Here is an 18,454-nt window from a genome sequence, read left to right as displayed (position 1 = left end):
AATCCAGTCTGCCCTTTTATTTTCTCAATGAATAAAGACTGATTTAAGTCAAACAACTAAATAGTAAAGAATCAGGGCTAAAGCATACAAATCTTCTTACTCCCAAAGTAATGAGGCCCCTAACCAGCCCACCATATGAAATCCATAGAAACAGCTCAGCCTTTACTATCCTCCACTTGTTAGCTATCCACTCCTGGTTACCTATCCTTGCAGCTTGGTTCTCCAATCCTCCCATACATGCTAAACAAGGAATCCTTCCTTATCTATAGCTTCAAATTCCTTCAGTCTTTGTCTTCTAACACCCTCTCCTTCTGAACAGGTCCTTATACTTGAACTCCACACTTCAGACAGTCTCCCAGTTCCCATACTGCCTCTAAGCACAGCCTACATATATTTAGTATTAAATCCCCTTTCTCCTACTTAAAGATCACTAAGACGCTAACCACTGTCTGAATCAATTGTCTCCAAGCAAGTGGTGTGAGTCTACTGTCCAAGGAATACACAAAACAATCCACTGCAGCATGTTAGAAAAACATTAAAACTTTTATTTCTATTTATGTTTAATTTCTCCAATTTTTATTTTATGTATAGTTTATAATAGATATAATTTTAGTATATCAGTACATGCATATAGTGTAAATAACCGAACTACATTTGTTGTCAAAATTTTTTACTATAGACAATAGTCTACAATAAAATGGCTAAAATGACAATAGAATACTGTTTCTAGGTATTGAGATTTGGGACAGCGCAGATGCTTGAAGGAACAAGAGGGAGATGACACTGTTCATCTTTCTTCACAAATTAATGCAGACTTCAGATCTTAAAGAGAAACTGAGCATACTCAGAATTAATAAAAAAAATAAGAAAGAAAAGAACAACTGAGGTACTTCTAGAAAAGAGTCTAATTAATAGGTTTTTTCCTCTTTTCCCTACTGAACCAAGAAATGGAGAGTTTGGGTATAGAAAAATTACACTAATTACAGTCAGTAAACTGCCTATAATTTAATGCTTGCTTATTGTGCATAATGATAATCATACATTCCACTGAAGATTTACTTGGTTACTTGATTTTAGTATTAAATACAACTTGTAGTAGACACATGCCATTTTTTTAAGGCTACCCAGGATATAAACACTATTCCTATGTTTGGTGAACCCAATACTCTATGAAACAGAGTTCGTTATTCAACAGAAGCTAAAAAGATGCCACTTACAGTATAACTGTTTTCTGAGCCTCTCTTGCGAGGGGCATAGGCACATAATCTAGGTGCCCCCAAGCAGACACATCCTCCACTAACCTTGAATTCAAAGCACAGTGGTAACAATATACCCCAATTCCAGAGAAAGTGGTGGCTAAATTTCCAGTGCTGGAGTAGTTTCCATTATACTGGTGCTGGTGGTGCAAGTTGAAGTCTCTATCCCCAGCAGCAGTTCTAGTGGTATCTTCCAAGAACAAGTTCTGTCCCATGATTTTGGACATCGCTCCTGGTTACCTATCCTTCCAGCCTGGTTCTCCAATCCTCCCAGAGACTTTTTTGGCTATTCACAACCACAGCTGGTTCCTGTTGCTTGTAACTAAGAACCTGACTAACCATACGTGCTCAATTTTCATAATTTATCTTTCATGTACATTGGTTGTCATTTTAACAACACAGTTTTTTAGTGATGCTACCTTTAAAACAAACAAACCCATCTTTCAAGTGTTTATTCTATACCAACATGTCCAATTTTGCTAAATAAATTATGTGCTTCACATTTTAAAAATACACTTTCCATTGAATAAAATCTTTGGCTTACCTAATCAAGATATCTTTAAGATGTGAAAAGTTGTCTTCCATTTTAAAGTAACAAAAATCTAAGGAAGAATTTTTCCAGTGGAGGTTCTTAGACCACCTGCATCCAAAACCATCACATCTAGCTACTTGTTAAAAAAGGGAAGCTTATGTGCCCAGTCCCACATCTCCCCAGTCAGACTCTCTAGATCTAGAATCAGGAACGCACATTTTTAAAAAATGTGCCACAGGTGATTTTATGCACACTAAATTTTGAAAACTTATAAGCTTCATTTGTCACTTGATAATAGATGGCCAGAAATCACAATGTTACTAAGCTAGGAAAAGCATTACATAGTTATCAGGCTAAGATTTTCCTCAGACAACTCAAATCTGCATAATTATCATAGTTATAAATATTTAATATACATGGAAAGCCTACTTCACTGTGAAGAGTTTAAAATTTATTTCTTTTATTAGCAAATCAAGGTCCTATTTTGAAATTTTTCAAAGACCTAAAAATTCTCATTGCAACTGGTTACGTTTTGGGGAACTGAACATGGAGTACATGTAAATCATCTCTCTTATCCTCTATGACACCAATTAAAAAGGGTTTGAATGCCTGACTTTCTGACATCAAAGGGAAGCCTATTCACTGGTATTATCCCTGAGAATGTTCTGACTGAATTCTACCATTGCTGAAGCCCCAAGGGTCCCCATTAGGCCCAGTCACACAAAAGTCAGTTGTCTCTATTTCCAAAGCTAAGAAAGTGAATAGGCTCTTCATCATTTCCTGTTTTTGCCTTCTCATTCACCCAACCATTCAATATACGTAACATGCATTCAGTAAACACTCAAAGGGCATGGCGTTGTACTAGGTGTTGCACAATAAAAAAGAAGGCAAGAGAGAACCTTCTTTAGTAGGAAGAATCCAAAAATGCTTCCCTGATATTTCCTACCCTTATCCCAGGGACTGTGAATATGAACTATATTCTGATTACATTCCTCCTGAGGCAGAAGGGATTTTGCAGATATAATTAAGGTTGCTAATCAACTGACTTTGAATTAAATAATCTGGCTAGACCCAATCTCATCAGATGAGCCTTCCAGCTGCTAATAAAAGAGGAAGTCAGAGATTCAAAGCAGGATTCCACACACCATGGTGGGCCTGACGTGGAGGGGACCAAGTGTTAAGGAATGTGGGTAGCCTCCAAGACGTCAGAGCAGCTGGAAACTGACAACCAGCAAGGATAGAAAGAGGTCAGTTTTATAACTTCAAAGAACTGAATTCTGCCAAAACATAAATGATCCTAGAAGTAAATTTTCCCCCAAGTCTCCAGATAAAAGCCCAGCCTAGCCAACAAATTGATTTTGGCTTTGTGAGACCCTGAATAGATAGCTGAGTCCAGTTTTCTGTCCTATAGAACTGAAACATAAAATGGGTGTTTTTTTTTAAAGCTGCTAAGTCTATAATTATTTGCTATGCAGCAAGAGAAAACTAACATACCTCCTTCAAGGAGCTCCCAATCCAGTATGAGAAAAATAATACTGTTCGCTGTGACAGTAGAAAAATGTGCGCAGGCTATTAGGGAAGCAAGAAAAAGAAGTGCTTAACTGGGGAAAGGGAGATGGTAGGGAGATAGAGGAAAAAGAAAAAGGGAAGGTAAAAAGTACTATGAGTAATACATGCATTAAAAATCAATGAGTAAGCCTAAACAAAAAAGTACATGAAAAAAGTAAATAAATCATAAATGTACAATTCAGAAAAAGAAATACAGCCCTACTGGTGTGGCCCAGTGGGTTGGGTATCGTCCTGCAAACTGAAAGGTTGCCGGTTTGATTCCTGGTCACGGTACACGCCTGGGTTGTGGGCCAGGTCCCCAGTTGGGGGTGTGCAAGAGGGAATCAAATGATGTTTCTTTCACACATCAGTGTCTCTTTCCCTCTTTCCCTTCCTTCCTGTCTTTCTAAAAATAATAAATAAAATCTTTTTTAAAAAAGTATAACATGAACAACCATATAGATGATGAGCCTAGGTTAAGGCTCAACAGAACATTCCCAGTACTTCAGAAATACACTCCCACCCTTATCTTACTGCCCCCTTTCCAAGTTTTTTTTTAATTGATTGATTTTAGAGAAAAGAAAGGAGAGACAGACAGACAGACATCCATTTATTTTTCTACCTATTCACACACTCATTGGTTGATTCTTGTATATGCCCCAACTGGGATCAAACCCCAACCTTGGCATACTGGAAAGACGCTCCAGCCAGCTGAGCTACCTGGCCAAGGCCCCCTTTCCGGATTTTAGCATTCCCCACTCTATACAGGTAACCATTATCCTGACTTTAATGTTAGTAATTTCCTTGCTTTTTTTCCTTAATAATTTTAGCACTTATGTACAATTTTGCTCAACAAGTTTCCAAGGCTCATCATGTAACTGCATGTAGTTGTAGCTCATTCATTTTCACTGCTGTGAAATCATATAAATATACAACTGATTTTTCTATTCTACTGATATTTCAGTTTCTATTTTGTCAAATAATGAACAATGCTAAGAATGTTCTTATACATATATCCCGTATACATATATATATATACAAGTTTTGTTGTGACGTATGTCTCAGAGTTTGGAATTTCTGGGTCACAGAGTATGTTTTCCATGTTACAGGCATTTTTCTTTTTTAAAGATTTTTTAAAATTTATTTTTAGATAGAGGAGAAGGGAGGGAAAAAGAGAGGGAGAGATCATTGATGTGAGAGAGAAACACCGACTGGTTGCCTTTCATACACTCCTATAAGGGACCGAACCCACATCCTAGGCCATGTACCCTGACCAGGAATGGACTGGCAACCTTTCGCTCTTTGGGATGATGGCCAACCAACTGAGCTAAGACAGTTAGGCTCAATGTTACTGGGTATTTTGCAAAGTCAGTTCACCAATTCACACTCCCATTATCAGTGTATGAGCATCCCCAACACTCTTACTTTCTTTTCAGTCAGGGCTTGGTACTGTCAGCTTTTCGAGTAGTATCTCAGACTGGTTTTACTTTCCATTCATTTATTTGATTATAATAAGGTTGAGTATTTTTTTTTCACATATATTTTGGTCATTTGGAATTCCTTTTTAAAAGTATTAGTTCAAGTGTTTTCTCACTTCCCTATTGGATTGTCTTCTTAGTTGTTTGTAGAGATTCTACACATATTTTGGATATCATTTGTTGGTTGTATTTATTGGAAATCTCTTACTCTGTGGCTTACCTTTTCACTCTCTATGATGATGTGCAGATGATTTTTTTAAAAACCTGTTTTTATTGGAAAAATCTATTATGTAGTTGTTTTTTTTTAAAAAACTTATTTATTGATTTTACAGAGAGAGGAAGGAAGAGACAGAAGGAGATAGGGAGGAGGGGAGAGAGGTGGGGGGAAGAGACAGAGAGAGAGGTATCACTTTATTGTTCCATTCATTTATGCATTCATTAGTTGCTTCTTGTATGTGCCCTGACCAGAAATCAAACCCACAGCCTTGGTGTAATGGGACGATACTCCAACTGAGCTATCTGGCCAGGGCACTATTACCTAGTTTTTGTAAGAAATAAATTTCATAAACTAATAAAAACCCTTTTAGACTACCTGCCAATAAAAATCTAGAAATTTAGAAGAGCAAGGAAGAAAGTTAAAAGTGAGTAAGGAAATATCTGAAACTTTTAGGGCTAGTTCATTCTAAAATTAGTAGCACTACATTTGATATTGCTGGTTACTTCAGGAATTCAAAATAATGTTCCTTTGTGTGAACTGCCATATTTACCACATATTTTTTTCAATGCTTGAGCAAATAATTGTTTCATAAATGAACAGGAAAAAAAAAACATGTATGTTACTACTTAAAAGTAGTATTTCATGTTATAATATGAGGTAATATTAACCATCCAGCCCCCAGATACAACCACTATACAGTGAGAATAATATATAAGGAAATAAACCCTAAAAACAAATCCTTGGCCCCAACACTGTTGCCATCCTTCAAATCTCAACACTGGGTTTGTGGTGATCTGACTCAAGATATCTTCACACCCCTGCTAAAGGCACCATACTACTATTTACTCTTCCTATTTAAAAGACAATGCCAGCAAACTTTAGATTTTTACCCTGAAACATAAATTTAAATCCTATTTGAGCCACCTTTATACCCAACAGCCATGATCTTTCCCATAGTCTTTGCCTCTCTTTATAAAGCACACATGTATTTCAGGCAGGGCAGGGGAAGGACATAAGTAACAGAAGTCTTTCCTATTGAGTCAATACAATATAAGAATTGTACTGTTTCTCACGCAGAAGAGAAAGAAAGAAGTATGTGGATGAAAACACATTAGAGCTATAGGATTTCTCTTTTCAAATGGGAGATAAAAGTTATAAGGGGGAGTCATAAATGTTGTTTCCTGAGATGTGTTCTTAGTATCCCATACTTCAATTCAATATGCATACATACACAGAAATTTTGTTACAAAAAGTAGTGCTACAACCCTAACCAGTGTGGCTCAGTTGGTTGCTGGTTCAATTCCTGGTTGGGGCACATACCTAGATTTTGGGTTCAGTCCCCAGTAGGGGTGTATACTAGAGGCAACCGATTGATATTTCTCTCTCACATCAATGATTCTCTCTCTCTTCCCCTCTCACTAAAAATAAATAAAAATTTTATAAATGTTTAACGATAGTAATAACCATACTGGTGACACTAAGATATGTACGGGGGTGGAGGGGGGGCATGGATTACAGAAAACCAACAGTATAAACATTATAAAAGCTTATTTGGTTTGATCTTCCCTAATGGCTGGTCATTTGAAACCATAGATTGTAAAACAAGCATGAATATACAACTGTGTAGAATGGAATTACTACAAAAATTTCAGGCCTTCAAATTTCAAGTTCCCTACTGAGGCAACTTTGAACTCAGCACTCTAGACCTACTCTGAGTTAATTCTCTCTCTCTCTCAAGACAGAAACATGTAGGAGATTGTGGCTTTTAGGTATAAAGAGGTATGAAATCTGAGTTAAGCCAACTTTTATGTTTAGGACAAAAAAGGGTTTTGATGTTTGGACTATAAACCTAACTGGGTTACACACAATATATAACTGTTTCTATGAGGAACTGCTTTTGAAATTTTGCCTGTGAACTAAGTTTAAGTTTTAAAAACTGCATAAAATTTGTTAGAACAGTTCCATTTCTAGGAAGTACCTGAAGGAAATAAGAAGAGATGTCAGCAAAGAGTTATATACAAGGATGTTCACACTGTTATTTATAATAATGAAAAATTAGAAATAGCCTAAATGTCCAATAAAAGGGATTTGGTTAAGTACAAGGATATGATTAAATATTCTGCAGCCATTAAAATTCTAATACACATAAGGAAATTTTAATACACATGGCACAATATTTCTAATATACTCTAAGATAATCTAAATCTAATCTAAATCTAAGCAAACTACAAAAAGCTGATAACATGTTTTTCAATATATATGTACATGCATTAAAAAAAACCCTGTAAGATTATGTCAAATGCTCACAGTGGTTTATCTAAGCAGTAGTATTATTCATTCTTCCCTTTCTCTACCTTGTATATTTGTTTTTCCAAATTTTCTATGGTAATTATGAATCACTCTTACAATCATAAAAGAATTCAAAATAAAAATATAGGAGTTTATACACATGCACGAAGTGCTTCTAATTCTTTGTTATCAACTGGTTCTACAACCAAGAAAGAAAGAAATATTTTCCCCTGGAATTTATGAGCTTTTTTTTGTAGGAAAAAATTACATTCCTCAAGTTGCAATGAATACGGAACATGGAGATACAGTCTCTCGTCTATCAGTCTGACATAGATTGAAAAAATGAGAGGATCAACGGGTGCAAAGTGACGACAACTCATGCACTGCTGGTATAAATCTAGGCTGAATATCCTTCTGGAAGGATAGTTTTACAATCTGTATAAAAACATTACAAGACTTCCAGTCAAGACAGTGGCGCAGGCAGACAGGGCTTCCCTCTTCACACAAGCACATCAAAATTACAACTAAAATACAGAACAACCATCACTCAAAGCGATCAGAAATCCAGCTGAATGGAGTCTGACAACGGTAGGGAACTGCCCTGCCTGGTATCAGGGTCTGACCTGTAAGACTCAACTGGAAAACCAGGAATGCTGGCTGGCAGGCATGAACCGATGTGGGCACAGGTGGTCCCCCCCAGGAAAATCAGGCCTGAAGAAGAATACATTGTTTCCTTGAAAGCTTCTCCTGCTAAGAATACTGTCTTCTAGTTAATTGAGTTAATGTATACTAGATGTTTAGGTTCAAAGCACAAGGTTGTTTTAACCATCGAGCATCATACTGTTTAACAGACCCTGATTTAAGGAGACCCCTATGTTCTTGCAATTGTTATTTCTGAACAGTATCTATTCTCGTTGATCAACACTATGTGACATTGATTGATGAACTATTCGTACATGCTATGTAATCTCACGCTTGCTGAACTCACTAAACGCCTAAGGAAAAAGGAGATCGAGGCCCTTCTCTGAGAGATTGGCCAGCCTTTTCTCCCGAAGCAGATCTTGTGTTCATAGACTGATATCACCCATGGCTCTGGGGAACTTCATGGGACGAGGTCCCCACAGACAACTGGAATTAAGGAAACCCCATCCATCCAGACTGGTAGGAGGGGTACAGACGAGGAACAGGCTGGTCACACACACATGTAGTGGATAAAAATTTGGGAGGGATATCTTGGGAGCAAGGAGTCCCAGCCTCACATCAGGCCTCCCAGTGCAGGGTTCCAGTGCCAGGAAGATAAGTCCCTACAACTTCTGGCTGCAAAAATCAGCTGGGATTGAGTCAGTGGAAGAAACTTCCGGAGCGCCAAGCAGTTCCTCTTATTAACAACCTACACATGGAATCACCTGCTCAGACTTACTCTCTCTAAGCTTCAGCAGTGGAGTAGCAGCTTGAAAGGCACCAGTGGCATACTGGAATAAACTGAAGTGTCCAACATCAAGGTGGGCAGAGCAGCTGTCCCTTTTCTAAACTTTCACCCACAGAGCCACAGAGCCAGCAAGCTGGTGCCATATCTGAGACTCCATCAACCTGGCTAACACTGTTTGACTCACCTTGGAGATCCCCAGAGACTCTGTCCCATCCAACTTACGGGCCACCCAAGCTGCCTTTCCATAGGAACGGATGGCCTTGGCTCATGCTTCACAATTTCCTAAATCCTGTCAAACAAGCAACAGCTGGGCTCAATGAGCCTCAAGCCCTGCACTAGCAGCATCCAGCCTAGATTCACAGCTTGGCTTTGCCTGAGGACCTCCAAGCCCAGCACAAGTAGCAGCCATCCCAGATTGCTTTACAGACCAGGATGGGTGGTCACAGACAAAACACAGCTGGGGGCTGACCTTGGCCTGTACCACCCTGGAAACCCCAAGGCCAGTGCACCCAGTGGACAGCTACAGACCCTACTGGAGCACCACCACACTGCCCCTGCACAGCTGATCCTACACAAGGGCATAGGTTGGTGGTCAGTGGTCACAGCTAACCGTAGCAGCTGACTGGCCTAGGTAAATACCTCCCATTGATCTGCCAACAGCAATCAAGGCTCAACTACAAGAGGAGGGTGTACTCAGCCCACACAATGGGTGCACCTTGAGTACCAAGTTTGGGTGATAAGGGAGGCTGTGTCACTGGACTTTACAGGACACCTACTACATTAGGCCACACTACCAGGACACAGAGTCAAAGCAGCTCTACCTAATATATAGAAACAAACACAGGGAGGCTGCCAAAATGGGGAGACAAAGAAACATGGCCCAAATGAAAGAAAAGATCAAAACTCCAGAATAAAAAGCTAAACGAAATGCAGATAAGAAATCTATCAGATGCAGTGTTCAAAACAGCGGTTATAATGATGCTCAAGGAACTTAGTAAGGACAGCAGCAGCACAAGAGGCATCTGGTCAGAAACAAAGGATACCTTAATTGAAATGAAGAACAAGTTTTAGGGAAACAACAGTAGCATGGATGAAGCCTAGAATCAAGTCAAATATTTGGAACATAAGGCAGTAAAAACAACCAACCAGAACCACAAGAAGAAAAAAGAATCCAAGAAAATGAGGATAGTGTAAGCAGCCTCTGGGAAAACTTCAAGCACTCCAACATTTGCATCATAGGGGTGCCAGAGGGAGAAGAGAAAGAGCAAGAAATTGGAAATCTATTTGAAAAAATAATGAAAGAAAACTTCCCGAATTTGGTGAAGGAAATAGACATGTGAGTCCAGGAAGCACAGAGAGTCCCAAACATGATGGATGCAAAGAGGCCCACTCCAAGACACATGATAATTAAAATGCCAAAGATTAAAGATAAAGAGAGAATCTTACCAGGAGCAAGAAAAAAAGCAGTTAATTACCTACTGGGGAGTTTTCATAAGACTGTTAGCTGATTATCTCAAAAGAAATTTTGCAGGCTAGAAGGGATTGGCAAGAAATATTCAAAGTCATGACAAGTAAGGACCTACAGTCAAGACTGCTCTACTCGGCAAAGACATTATTTAGAATCGAAGTGCAGAGAAAGAGCTTCTCAAACAAGAAAAAACTAAAGGAGCTCATCATCACTAAACCATTATTATATGAAATGTTAGAGGGACATATTTAAGAAAAAGATCAGGAGGGAGGGAGGGGGCAAGGGTAAGTGGTGGGGGGAAGGCAGAGACAAATGTATTTGGAAAAATAAATAAATTAAAAAAAAGAAAAAGATCAAAGCTATGAACAATAAGTGGCAAAAATATATCTATGACTAAGAACAATAAAATAGCAAAAATGCATATGTATCAACAATTGAATCTAAAAAACAAACTAAGCAAACAAGAGACCGAACCATGGCTATGGAGAGCGTTTTGATGACTGCCAGATGGGAAGGTGGTGTGGGGCACTGGGGGATGAGATGAGGAGATTAAGAAGTACAAATAGGTAGTTAGAGACAGAAGAGCCATGGGGATGTAGAGAACAGCATAGGAAATGGAGTAGCCAAAGAACTTATTCACATAACCCATGGACTTGAACAATGGAGTGGAGTTTGTCTGAGGGAGTGGGGAGTACTGTGTGGAGGAGTGATAAAGGGGGGAAAATCAGGACAACTGTAATAGGACAATCAATAAAATGTAATTTTAAAAATTAAATAAATAGAAAACACATCACAATTGTGCATATCTTTTAAATAATCAATTATATTTCTAGGAACCTATCCTAAAGAAATAATTAGACAAGCTGGCGAAGATATACATACTAAACCATGCTCAGCAATATCATTTATACTAGTGAAACTTGAAAATCCCAGTGTGCATCAATAGGGTAAATTACTGAAAATAATGCTACAGGTCTCTATTTTCTGATAGTCTCTCATGTTTAAAAAAAAGAAAAATTAGATGATAAAACAGCCTTTGTGTGATCCCACTTTTACAATTAAAAAAAGTAGGGATGTGTATATTCATGAACAAAATTTTTGGAAGATTTTTAACCCATTGTTTACTATTAGTTATCTCTGGTAAGTAGAATTATAAATAATATTTAGTGTCTTCTTTACAACTTTCTACACTATACTGAGTGTATAGAACTCTTAATATCAGAAGGAATAATTTTTAAAGTTTGCTAAATTGAACCAGTCTGATTAATCAAAATAGTTTTGTCCTTTTCTACTCTTTCATTTCCAAGGCTCTTCAAAGATTGTTCCCTGTTTGAACACGTAATATCAGTGGATGGTAAATGTGTCAAATATATACAGTCAATGCCTCTGTTAACAAAGATGACATGCTTAAATGGCAGTCACTGTTAACAAGAGTTTATTTCTAAAATGAAAAATTAAGTATCACCCCTGACCCTGAGATGCTAGCAAGGATCTTTCAATTATGATCGGGCCTCCATTTGTTGCCAACTCCTCCCTTTGCCTCTGCCTTCTCAGCCATTATTTAATAATGTTTCAACTATAGTCACCATGATGGCTTATTGTATTCATCGATATAGAAAAACAATGCCAAAAGAAGTATTCTATAAAATAATATAGAAGAAAATTTCAATTTTATTCAAGACTGTATGCCTCAACATTACTGTCCAATATGTTTCTGAAATGATAGAAGGGTTCTATTATCTATGCTGTCCTGTATGACACACAGTAGATCGATCTACTTTTCTGCCCAATATGACACAGGTGGCTACTGAGCACTTGAAATGTGGCCAGTGCTACTGAAGAACCAATTTTTTAAAAACATTTTATTTGTTTATTTTCAGAGGGAGGAAGCGGGGGGGAAAGAGGGAGAGAAACACCAACATGTGGTTAACTGTTGTGCACTCCCCACTGGGGACCTGGCCTGCAGCCCAGGATTGTGCCCTGACTGGGAATCGAACCCGCAACCCTTTGGTTAACAGGCCAGTGCTCAGTCCAGTGGGATACACCAGCCAGGGCTGAAGAACCAAGTTTTTAAATTTTAATTTATTTTAATAGCCACCAAGGCTAGTAGCTATCATATTGGACAGTAGATGTGTTAAACATCTGTGTTTGATACAAAATATACATTAAATAGGATCCAAGAAAAATATGATTTCTGCTTAAGATCTGGCACTCCAGTCAGTATGTATTTCCAAGACTAACGAAACCATAATTTTGTGGGTTACAAACTGCTTCCTTGAAAAATTAACTGGTCTTTTAGCAATCCTCATTCTTTACCCAGGAAATAAGGATCCATTTATTGAAAGTCTCAATTCTCATGGCTTCAACAGGACGGCATTACTTTGGCTCACCCACTACATAACCATTTTTCTTTCTTTTTTTTTTGTGCAGTGTTAGGCTTCCCCTTCTTCTTCCCCCCAAGCTGAGTCCTTAGTTTCTTGTTTGATCTTCCATTCAGAAGAGATTTCTTACTTGCCTTCTGTGAAACAACGCCACACTATATAATCCTAAACACATTTAGCCTCTTTATTACTGCTTCTCATTTGTGAAATAACTTAAGTTACTATTGTTCCTTCAGTGTTAGGATTCTCAGAATTCTATCAATAGTACAGGCCTAGTTATGAACTTTTTTCTCAGGCTGATTCCTCTTCTTGCCTCTTTAAATGCTGGTGTACTCCATGGCTGTCAGTGACCAGCTTTTCTACTCTCCACATTTCTTTCTCCAAGCATCTCAAACTTCATTATGACTCTCAAATTTATCCTGTAGCCCTAACTTCACTCTTCAAGATCCAAATATAAATTTTAACTTGCTGTACAAGATTAACTAGGTGTGCTACCAGCCCCTTAAAGGTACCAGGCAAACCAGAGATATTATGTGTATGTGTATGTGTATGAAACTTCTTCATCAGTATGGTTTGTGATCAAAAACACGTTTTAGGATCAGATGTACCTGAATTTGAATCCCAGTTCTGTCACTTATTAGCTGAGAAACCTTGATGAAATGAACTTTGTCTCCATTTTTTCATGTGAAAATGGGGTTGAAAACAGTACTTACAACTCTTATGGTTTTTCAGATTAGTACAATACCTGGAACATGCTAACAGCTCACTAAACAGTTAATATTATTATCAGTAGCATTACCATTTTTCTAGTCCTCCTACGAATGTTGACTAGCCTGTCTCCAAACCTATCATCAATCTAGCTACTTCATATGCAAAGATGACTGAGGTTCCAACAGCTCAGTCATCTTTGATACATTCTTTTTTTAAAAAATAATAAATCCAATCAGAATTTATAATTTTTAATCTCTATCACGATCTGTATTTCATTCCTTGATAATTTAGGATTATTATCATAGCCAACTAATCAGATTACTAGATTTTATGTTTAAAGGAACCTAAAGAAACCTGTTTTTGTTTCGCCTATATTATCTAGTATAATGCCTAACGCATAAAGTTTGCTATTAGACACTAATATAATCTTTACACTTACTTATTCCTCCACAGACCCCTTAAGTTCTTTGAAAGCAGGAAGTGTCTTGGTCCTCTGTGTATACCTTCACCTGCCAAAATCCCTTAGTAAATAAATGTTTGTTGAATGAATGAATGTTGACTAGCCTCACTGTCTCAACCTATCATCAATCTAGCTACTTCATATGCAAATGGTAGGTCTTATATTCCCTCATCTAACCATTTATTCTGACCAAACTGACCTCACTACAACATTGTCAAGAGCAGTCTCACTTTATTAGTCAGGACTTTTATTTTGCATTCAAAAATGCTACTCAAATTAAGCAGAAAAGGGAATTTATTAGCTTGCATAATTCGAAAGTCCAAGGATAGCACTAATTTAAGGCCTGGCTATTGATCCAAAGGTTCATACAGATCCAAAGGCTCGAACACTCTCATTAGAACTTGGCTTTACTCTATCTTTGGCTCTGCTTTCCATTTACTGGCAAGCTCCTGGATCACATTCTATTTCTCAGCAACCCCATGGTTCAAAGCATGCCTTTTTCTCAACAGTTTTAATAAAAAAATTCAGAATTAACATTCACATGGGCTGACTGGAAAATATATCCATCTCTGAAAAATCACTGTGGCCAGAAGAATGGACAACATAGATTGGCTAGGCCTGAATCATGTGCATACTCTTGTGTCAGGGTAGGATCCATGTAACTGAGAGGGGTGGTTCCCTAGGAAAACTAGAGTACAGTATTGTTATGAGATGAAAGGAGTATGTGTGAGATGGACTAGCAAAATTAACTGTTGTGCCCTATACTCTGAGACTGTTTGCATGTCTATCAGTGCCTGGAATGGCCTTCCTTCTCCTTTCTGCCTACCCAGAACCAAGCTACATCCTTTGTTGACCCTGAAAGTCTTCTGTGATTTCTCCTAAGATTTTCTTGTCCACTCAATCAAGTCACCCATTCCCAAATAAGTATTTCCATACCCCTCCCCCCACAGCCCTCAAAGCTCTACTGTTTAAGACAAACAGGAAAGGGAAACCTCCAGAAAATGTTCCATGATGAATTCTAACTATGTCAAATTATAAATGGTATGGGTAATATGTACTGTTTCTTTTCTTTTCTTTTCTTTTTGAGAGAGGAAGGGAGAGAGTTACACACATCAATTTACTCTTCTACTTATTAGTTTGATTATATCTTGTCTGTGCCCGGACTGGGGATCGAACCAGCAACTTGGCATATCAGGCTGAAGCTCTAACCAAGTGAGCTACCAGGCCAGGGCTGTGTTGTTTTTTAGAGTGTAAACTCCTGGAGGACAATAGCTCTACCAGATACATTCTACACTTATGAAAGAATAAAATGTGTGGCAACTTTGATACATGCAGCATTCAAATAATTTTCTTGGCTTTAAGTTTCCTACAGAGTCTAACCAAAACTTTTTTGCTAACATAAATTGGGTCTGACTTCATCAAAGTGATAGGGGAACTCAAGAGTTAAAGATTATAGTTTCAGCCACAGCGGACAGGCTTAAGTGACTAATGCATGTGGAACACTATTATTCCAGGAACTGGAATGAATGACCAGTGACTCCAGGTGGTCTACAAGCATTTTAACCTTTGTGCCCCAGGGGGTCTGCAAGCAATGGAGATGGTGTCTAAGCCACTGTGTTCCTGAGAGGAAAGTACAGGACACAGATAAAGAATTGTTGATCAACAGATAAAAAAGTACTAGGAAAATCACCAACTGGACTGCAACTCTGATCCAATAAAGTTTTGTCCCAAACCCCTTACCTACTCTTTCTTCTCCTTATAAAAAGGTCATCTTGAGATTAGGTATTAAGACTATTTTTGAGGGTACATAACTCACTATTTTCTCAGATAGCCAACATATGAATAAAGCGCTCATAAAGAGTCAATCCTTGTCTCTATTTATTGGTTCTGGTAGTGACAGGCAGCACAAATGCCAACTTTTCCAATTTCAAAGGTTGCTGGTGTAACAGGTAGACTACGGTTTTGGAATTACCTCCAATGAGGCTCAAATCCTGGCTAATACCACCTTCTCTGGCATTTAGCTACAGGTCCTTGAGCAAATTATCTTCTCTCTCCAAACCCTGGTTTCACTATCTGAAAAACAGAATGGTAGTAACTGTCTGTACAGAGGAGACTAGGACATGTGGTATAGTGGAGAGAAAAGAATCAGATGGCCCTAGGCGGAAATTCTGCCACTAATACTTGTAATATGACTTTCTCTGAGTGATTCCTCACTGTAAATTTTAAATACTTCCTCATATGTAAAGTGGGGATTATAATATTTAGTCCATTGGTTGTTACACATGTAACAAGGCAATGTATTTTAAAACATCTGACACACTGAATAGCAAACAGTTAAAACTCAATAAATGATGTTATCCACATCAAATTATCTGTTTAAAATGATTCAGGAAATAACTCAGTATTTTTGTACTTACCAAAGTCTGCCACAGATTTCTTATACTTAGTAAGTGATATTTCTAACATATTAAAAAATGAATTTAGTACAATAGGTTATAAAATACCTTGTAATTGTTTTTTCCTTTTTACACTTTTTGACCAGATAAAATATCAACCAATCAAAAATATGGTTTATATGTAAACTATTAAAATAATAAAATAAAACATGGATAACAAGTTCAAAATTCAGAGCACAAGAAAAAATTCATTGGGATTACTTATCAGTCTTCATAAATGCTCCTGGGTTTTCTTTGCTAGTTAGTAAAATATTTCCTAAAGGCAAAACACTTCAGTCTTAGGACTATTTAAAAGCAGTTAAGATAATGAGCTAGATAAACTAGTATAATCAACTTGTTCTTTAGCTTCAGGCTAAATGTAGTAATATGAAATGATGCACACCAATATGAAATTGCTATGCTACCCCCTGAATACACAGCCATTTCCTGAACAGAATCAGAAAATATGGGTATTAATGACAATTTTAGATGTTACCTATCAGAACACATACAAAAGGCAAATGGCTGTTCACGTCTACCTTAGCAATTAAGTTTAACTTTAATGTCATTCACTAAAAAAATACACACTACATTCGGTACGACTGTTTCCCAAAAGTGATTAGATTTAATAAGCAGGCATTTAATTTCTTCCATTTTACACTAGAGAGAAAGTTTCTTTGGAAAGAAAGCTCCTGAAGCAGTTTAACACTATGTTTATTTTTCTAACAAGAGTGAATCATGTTTACTACTTATCAATCTTTAATGAGTGCACAAACATAGGAAGGTGTTAAACTGAAGATTTTAAAATAAATAAAATGGGATTATTACAGATACATAGTGCTACACATTCTTCGGTTGCAAAAACACTATGAAAATAAAATATTTAATTATATTACACACACTTTTTGTAAAGGACTTTTTTTCTCCTTTGTATTTGAGCAAAACATGAATAGACTCAGCTTTTAATCTACTCCCTGAGGACCTGTATTTTAAACACAAGAGAAACATTATGGTGAACCCCTCAGTCAACAGACATTGGTCTCTACAACAGCTCTATACAACGAAGAAAACCTAATTCCTTATTATGTTTCTTGTGTTCGAAAATATGTATGAAGCAAAATGTTTGTTTTTAAAAGCATTAAATACAGATATGGTAGGCAACCTTTGTATCTTTTCGAAGTAGTTTTCTACTTTTGGGGGCGGGGGATGAGGAGAGAGGGGGCACAAGTAAATGGTAGTCTGAGGGTAGGCTCTAGCTATTTCAGCAGGATCTTTGGTAAGTCAACTAGATGAAGGTGGCCAAAGCGAAGTTACCGTGTTCGGGTACACATTAAAAAAAACTCTCGAAAAAACGCCAGTGCTGAGATCTAAGCATTCCTGATCATGCAGTGACCAACGCTACTCAGATCTAATTAAGGGCGCGCTATAATCCCCGATCTTAGCAGAAACCCGGGCGCCGCAGGTTCTGTTTCAGCAGCGACTTAAGTTAATTTTCTAGGAAAGTAAATCACCACCCGTCAATCCCCTACTGTCTCCCCTGAGATGATGCTGTCCGCCTCGCCCATGGCTCGGGATCTGGCCCGTAGGCCGGGGCGGGGGTTGGGGCAGCCGCCTTCTCCCGTTAGCCTTCTCCCGTTACCCGGGTCCCGACCAGGAACTATGGGACTAGTGCTGTAACCACCCGCGAGGCCCCCACAGGCTTGGGCGGCCTCCTGCCGCACCCAGGGCCTCCCGTCGGCAGGGATGTCCCCAGTCCCGCTCACCAGCCCGGGTGGTGTCCGTCAGATCGTGGTTGGCCGCTCCCCGAGGAAACTCCCTCAGTTTCCGGCCGCTCAGGCTCAGCACCCCAGTTATCGCCGCCTCCTCCAGCGCTCGATCAAGGGAGCGGCTCCACGAGCCCGGGCCAGGACCGGGGCCTGCCCCAGAGCTTGGGCTGCAGTTAACACCGGAGAGGTTACCTCCTGACGTTACTGGGCCAGAATATTCTGCAGCTGTAGCCACAGCGACCAAGCCCGCGGCCGCCATTTCCCAGACAACTACCCGACCCGCCAGTTCAGCGCATGCGCCGCCAGACCTGATGGTTGGGCGGGGAAAGACACTGAATAGACCCCAGACGGTTCCCTTGACCGACAGGGCTGCGGTGCCCCTCTGCGCATCTAGGTGCTCGCCTCCGCCCATTAGGTTTTCAGGGGAAAATTAAAACACAAATCTGGAGCCACGGCTGCTACTCTAGGTTCCAGCAACATTTTA

The 18,454-nt window shown here is 38.7% G+C and overlaps 1 protein-coding gene across 7 annotated transcripts in view; it reads right to left on the bottom strand.

Annotated features, from left to right (window-relative positions):
• LRCH3 (leucine rich repeats and calponin homology domain containing 3) overlaps positions 1 to 18,248 on the bottom strand; it is a 123,125-nt gene extending 104,877 nt beyond the window's left edge. For all 7 annotated transcript variants that reach the window (XM_054575165.1, XM_054575169.1, XM_054575163.1 and 4 more), the window contains exon 1: positions 17,968 to 18,248. In XM_054575165.1, coding sequence (XP_054431140.1) covers positions 17,968 to 18,229 — 262 coding nt within the window. In that variant the 5' untranslated portion in view covers positions 18,230 to 18,248. The remainder of the gene's footprint in view (positions 1 to 17,967) is intronic.
• Positions 18,249 to 18,454: the final 206 nt, after the last annotated feature.

This window comes from Pteronotus mesoamericanus, unplaced genomic scaffold (assembly GCF_021234165.1).
Source record: "Pteronotus mesoamericanus isolate MK-2021 breed Mesoamerican mustached bat unplaced genomic scaffold, CSHL_Meso_final contig_27, whole genome shotgun sequence".
In the NCBI taxonomy this organism is placed as follows: domain Eukaryota; kingdom Metazoa; phylum Chordata; class Mammalia; order Chiroptera; family Mormoopidae; genus Pteronotus; species Pteronotus mesoamericanus.
The sequence above is the reverse complement of the archived record's forward strand: the minus strand, read 5'-3'. Positions and strand labels throughout refer to the sequence as shown.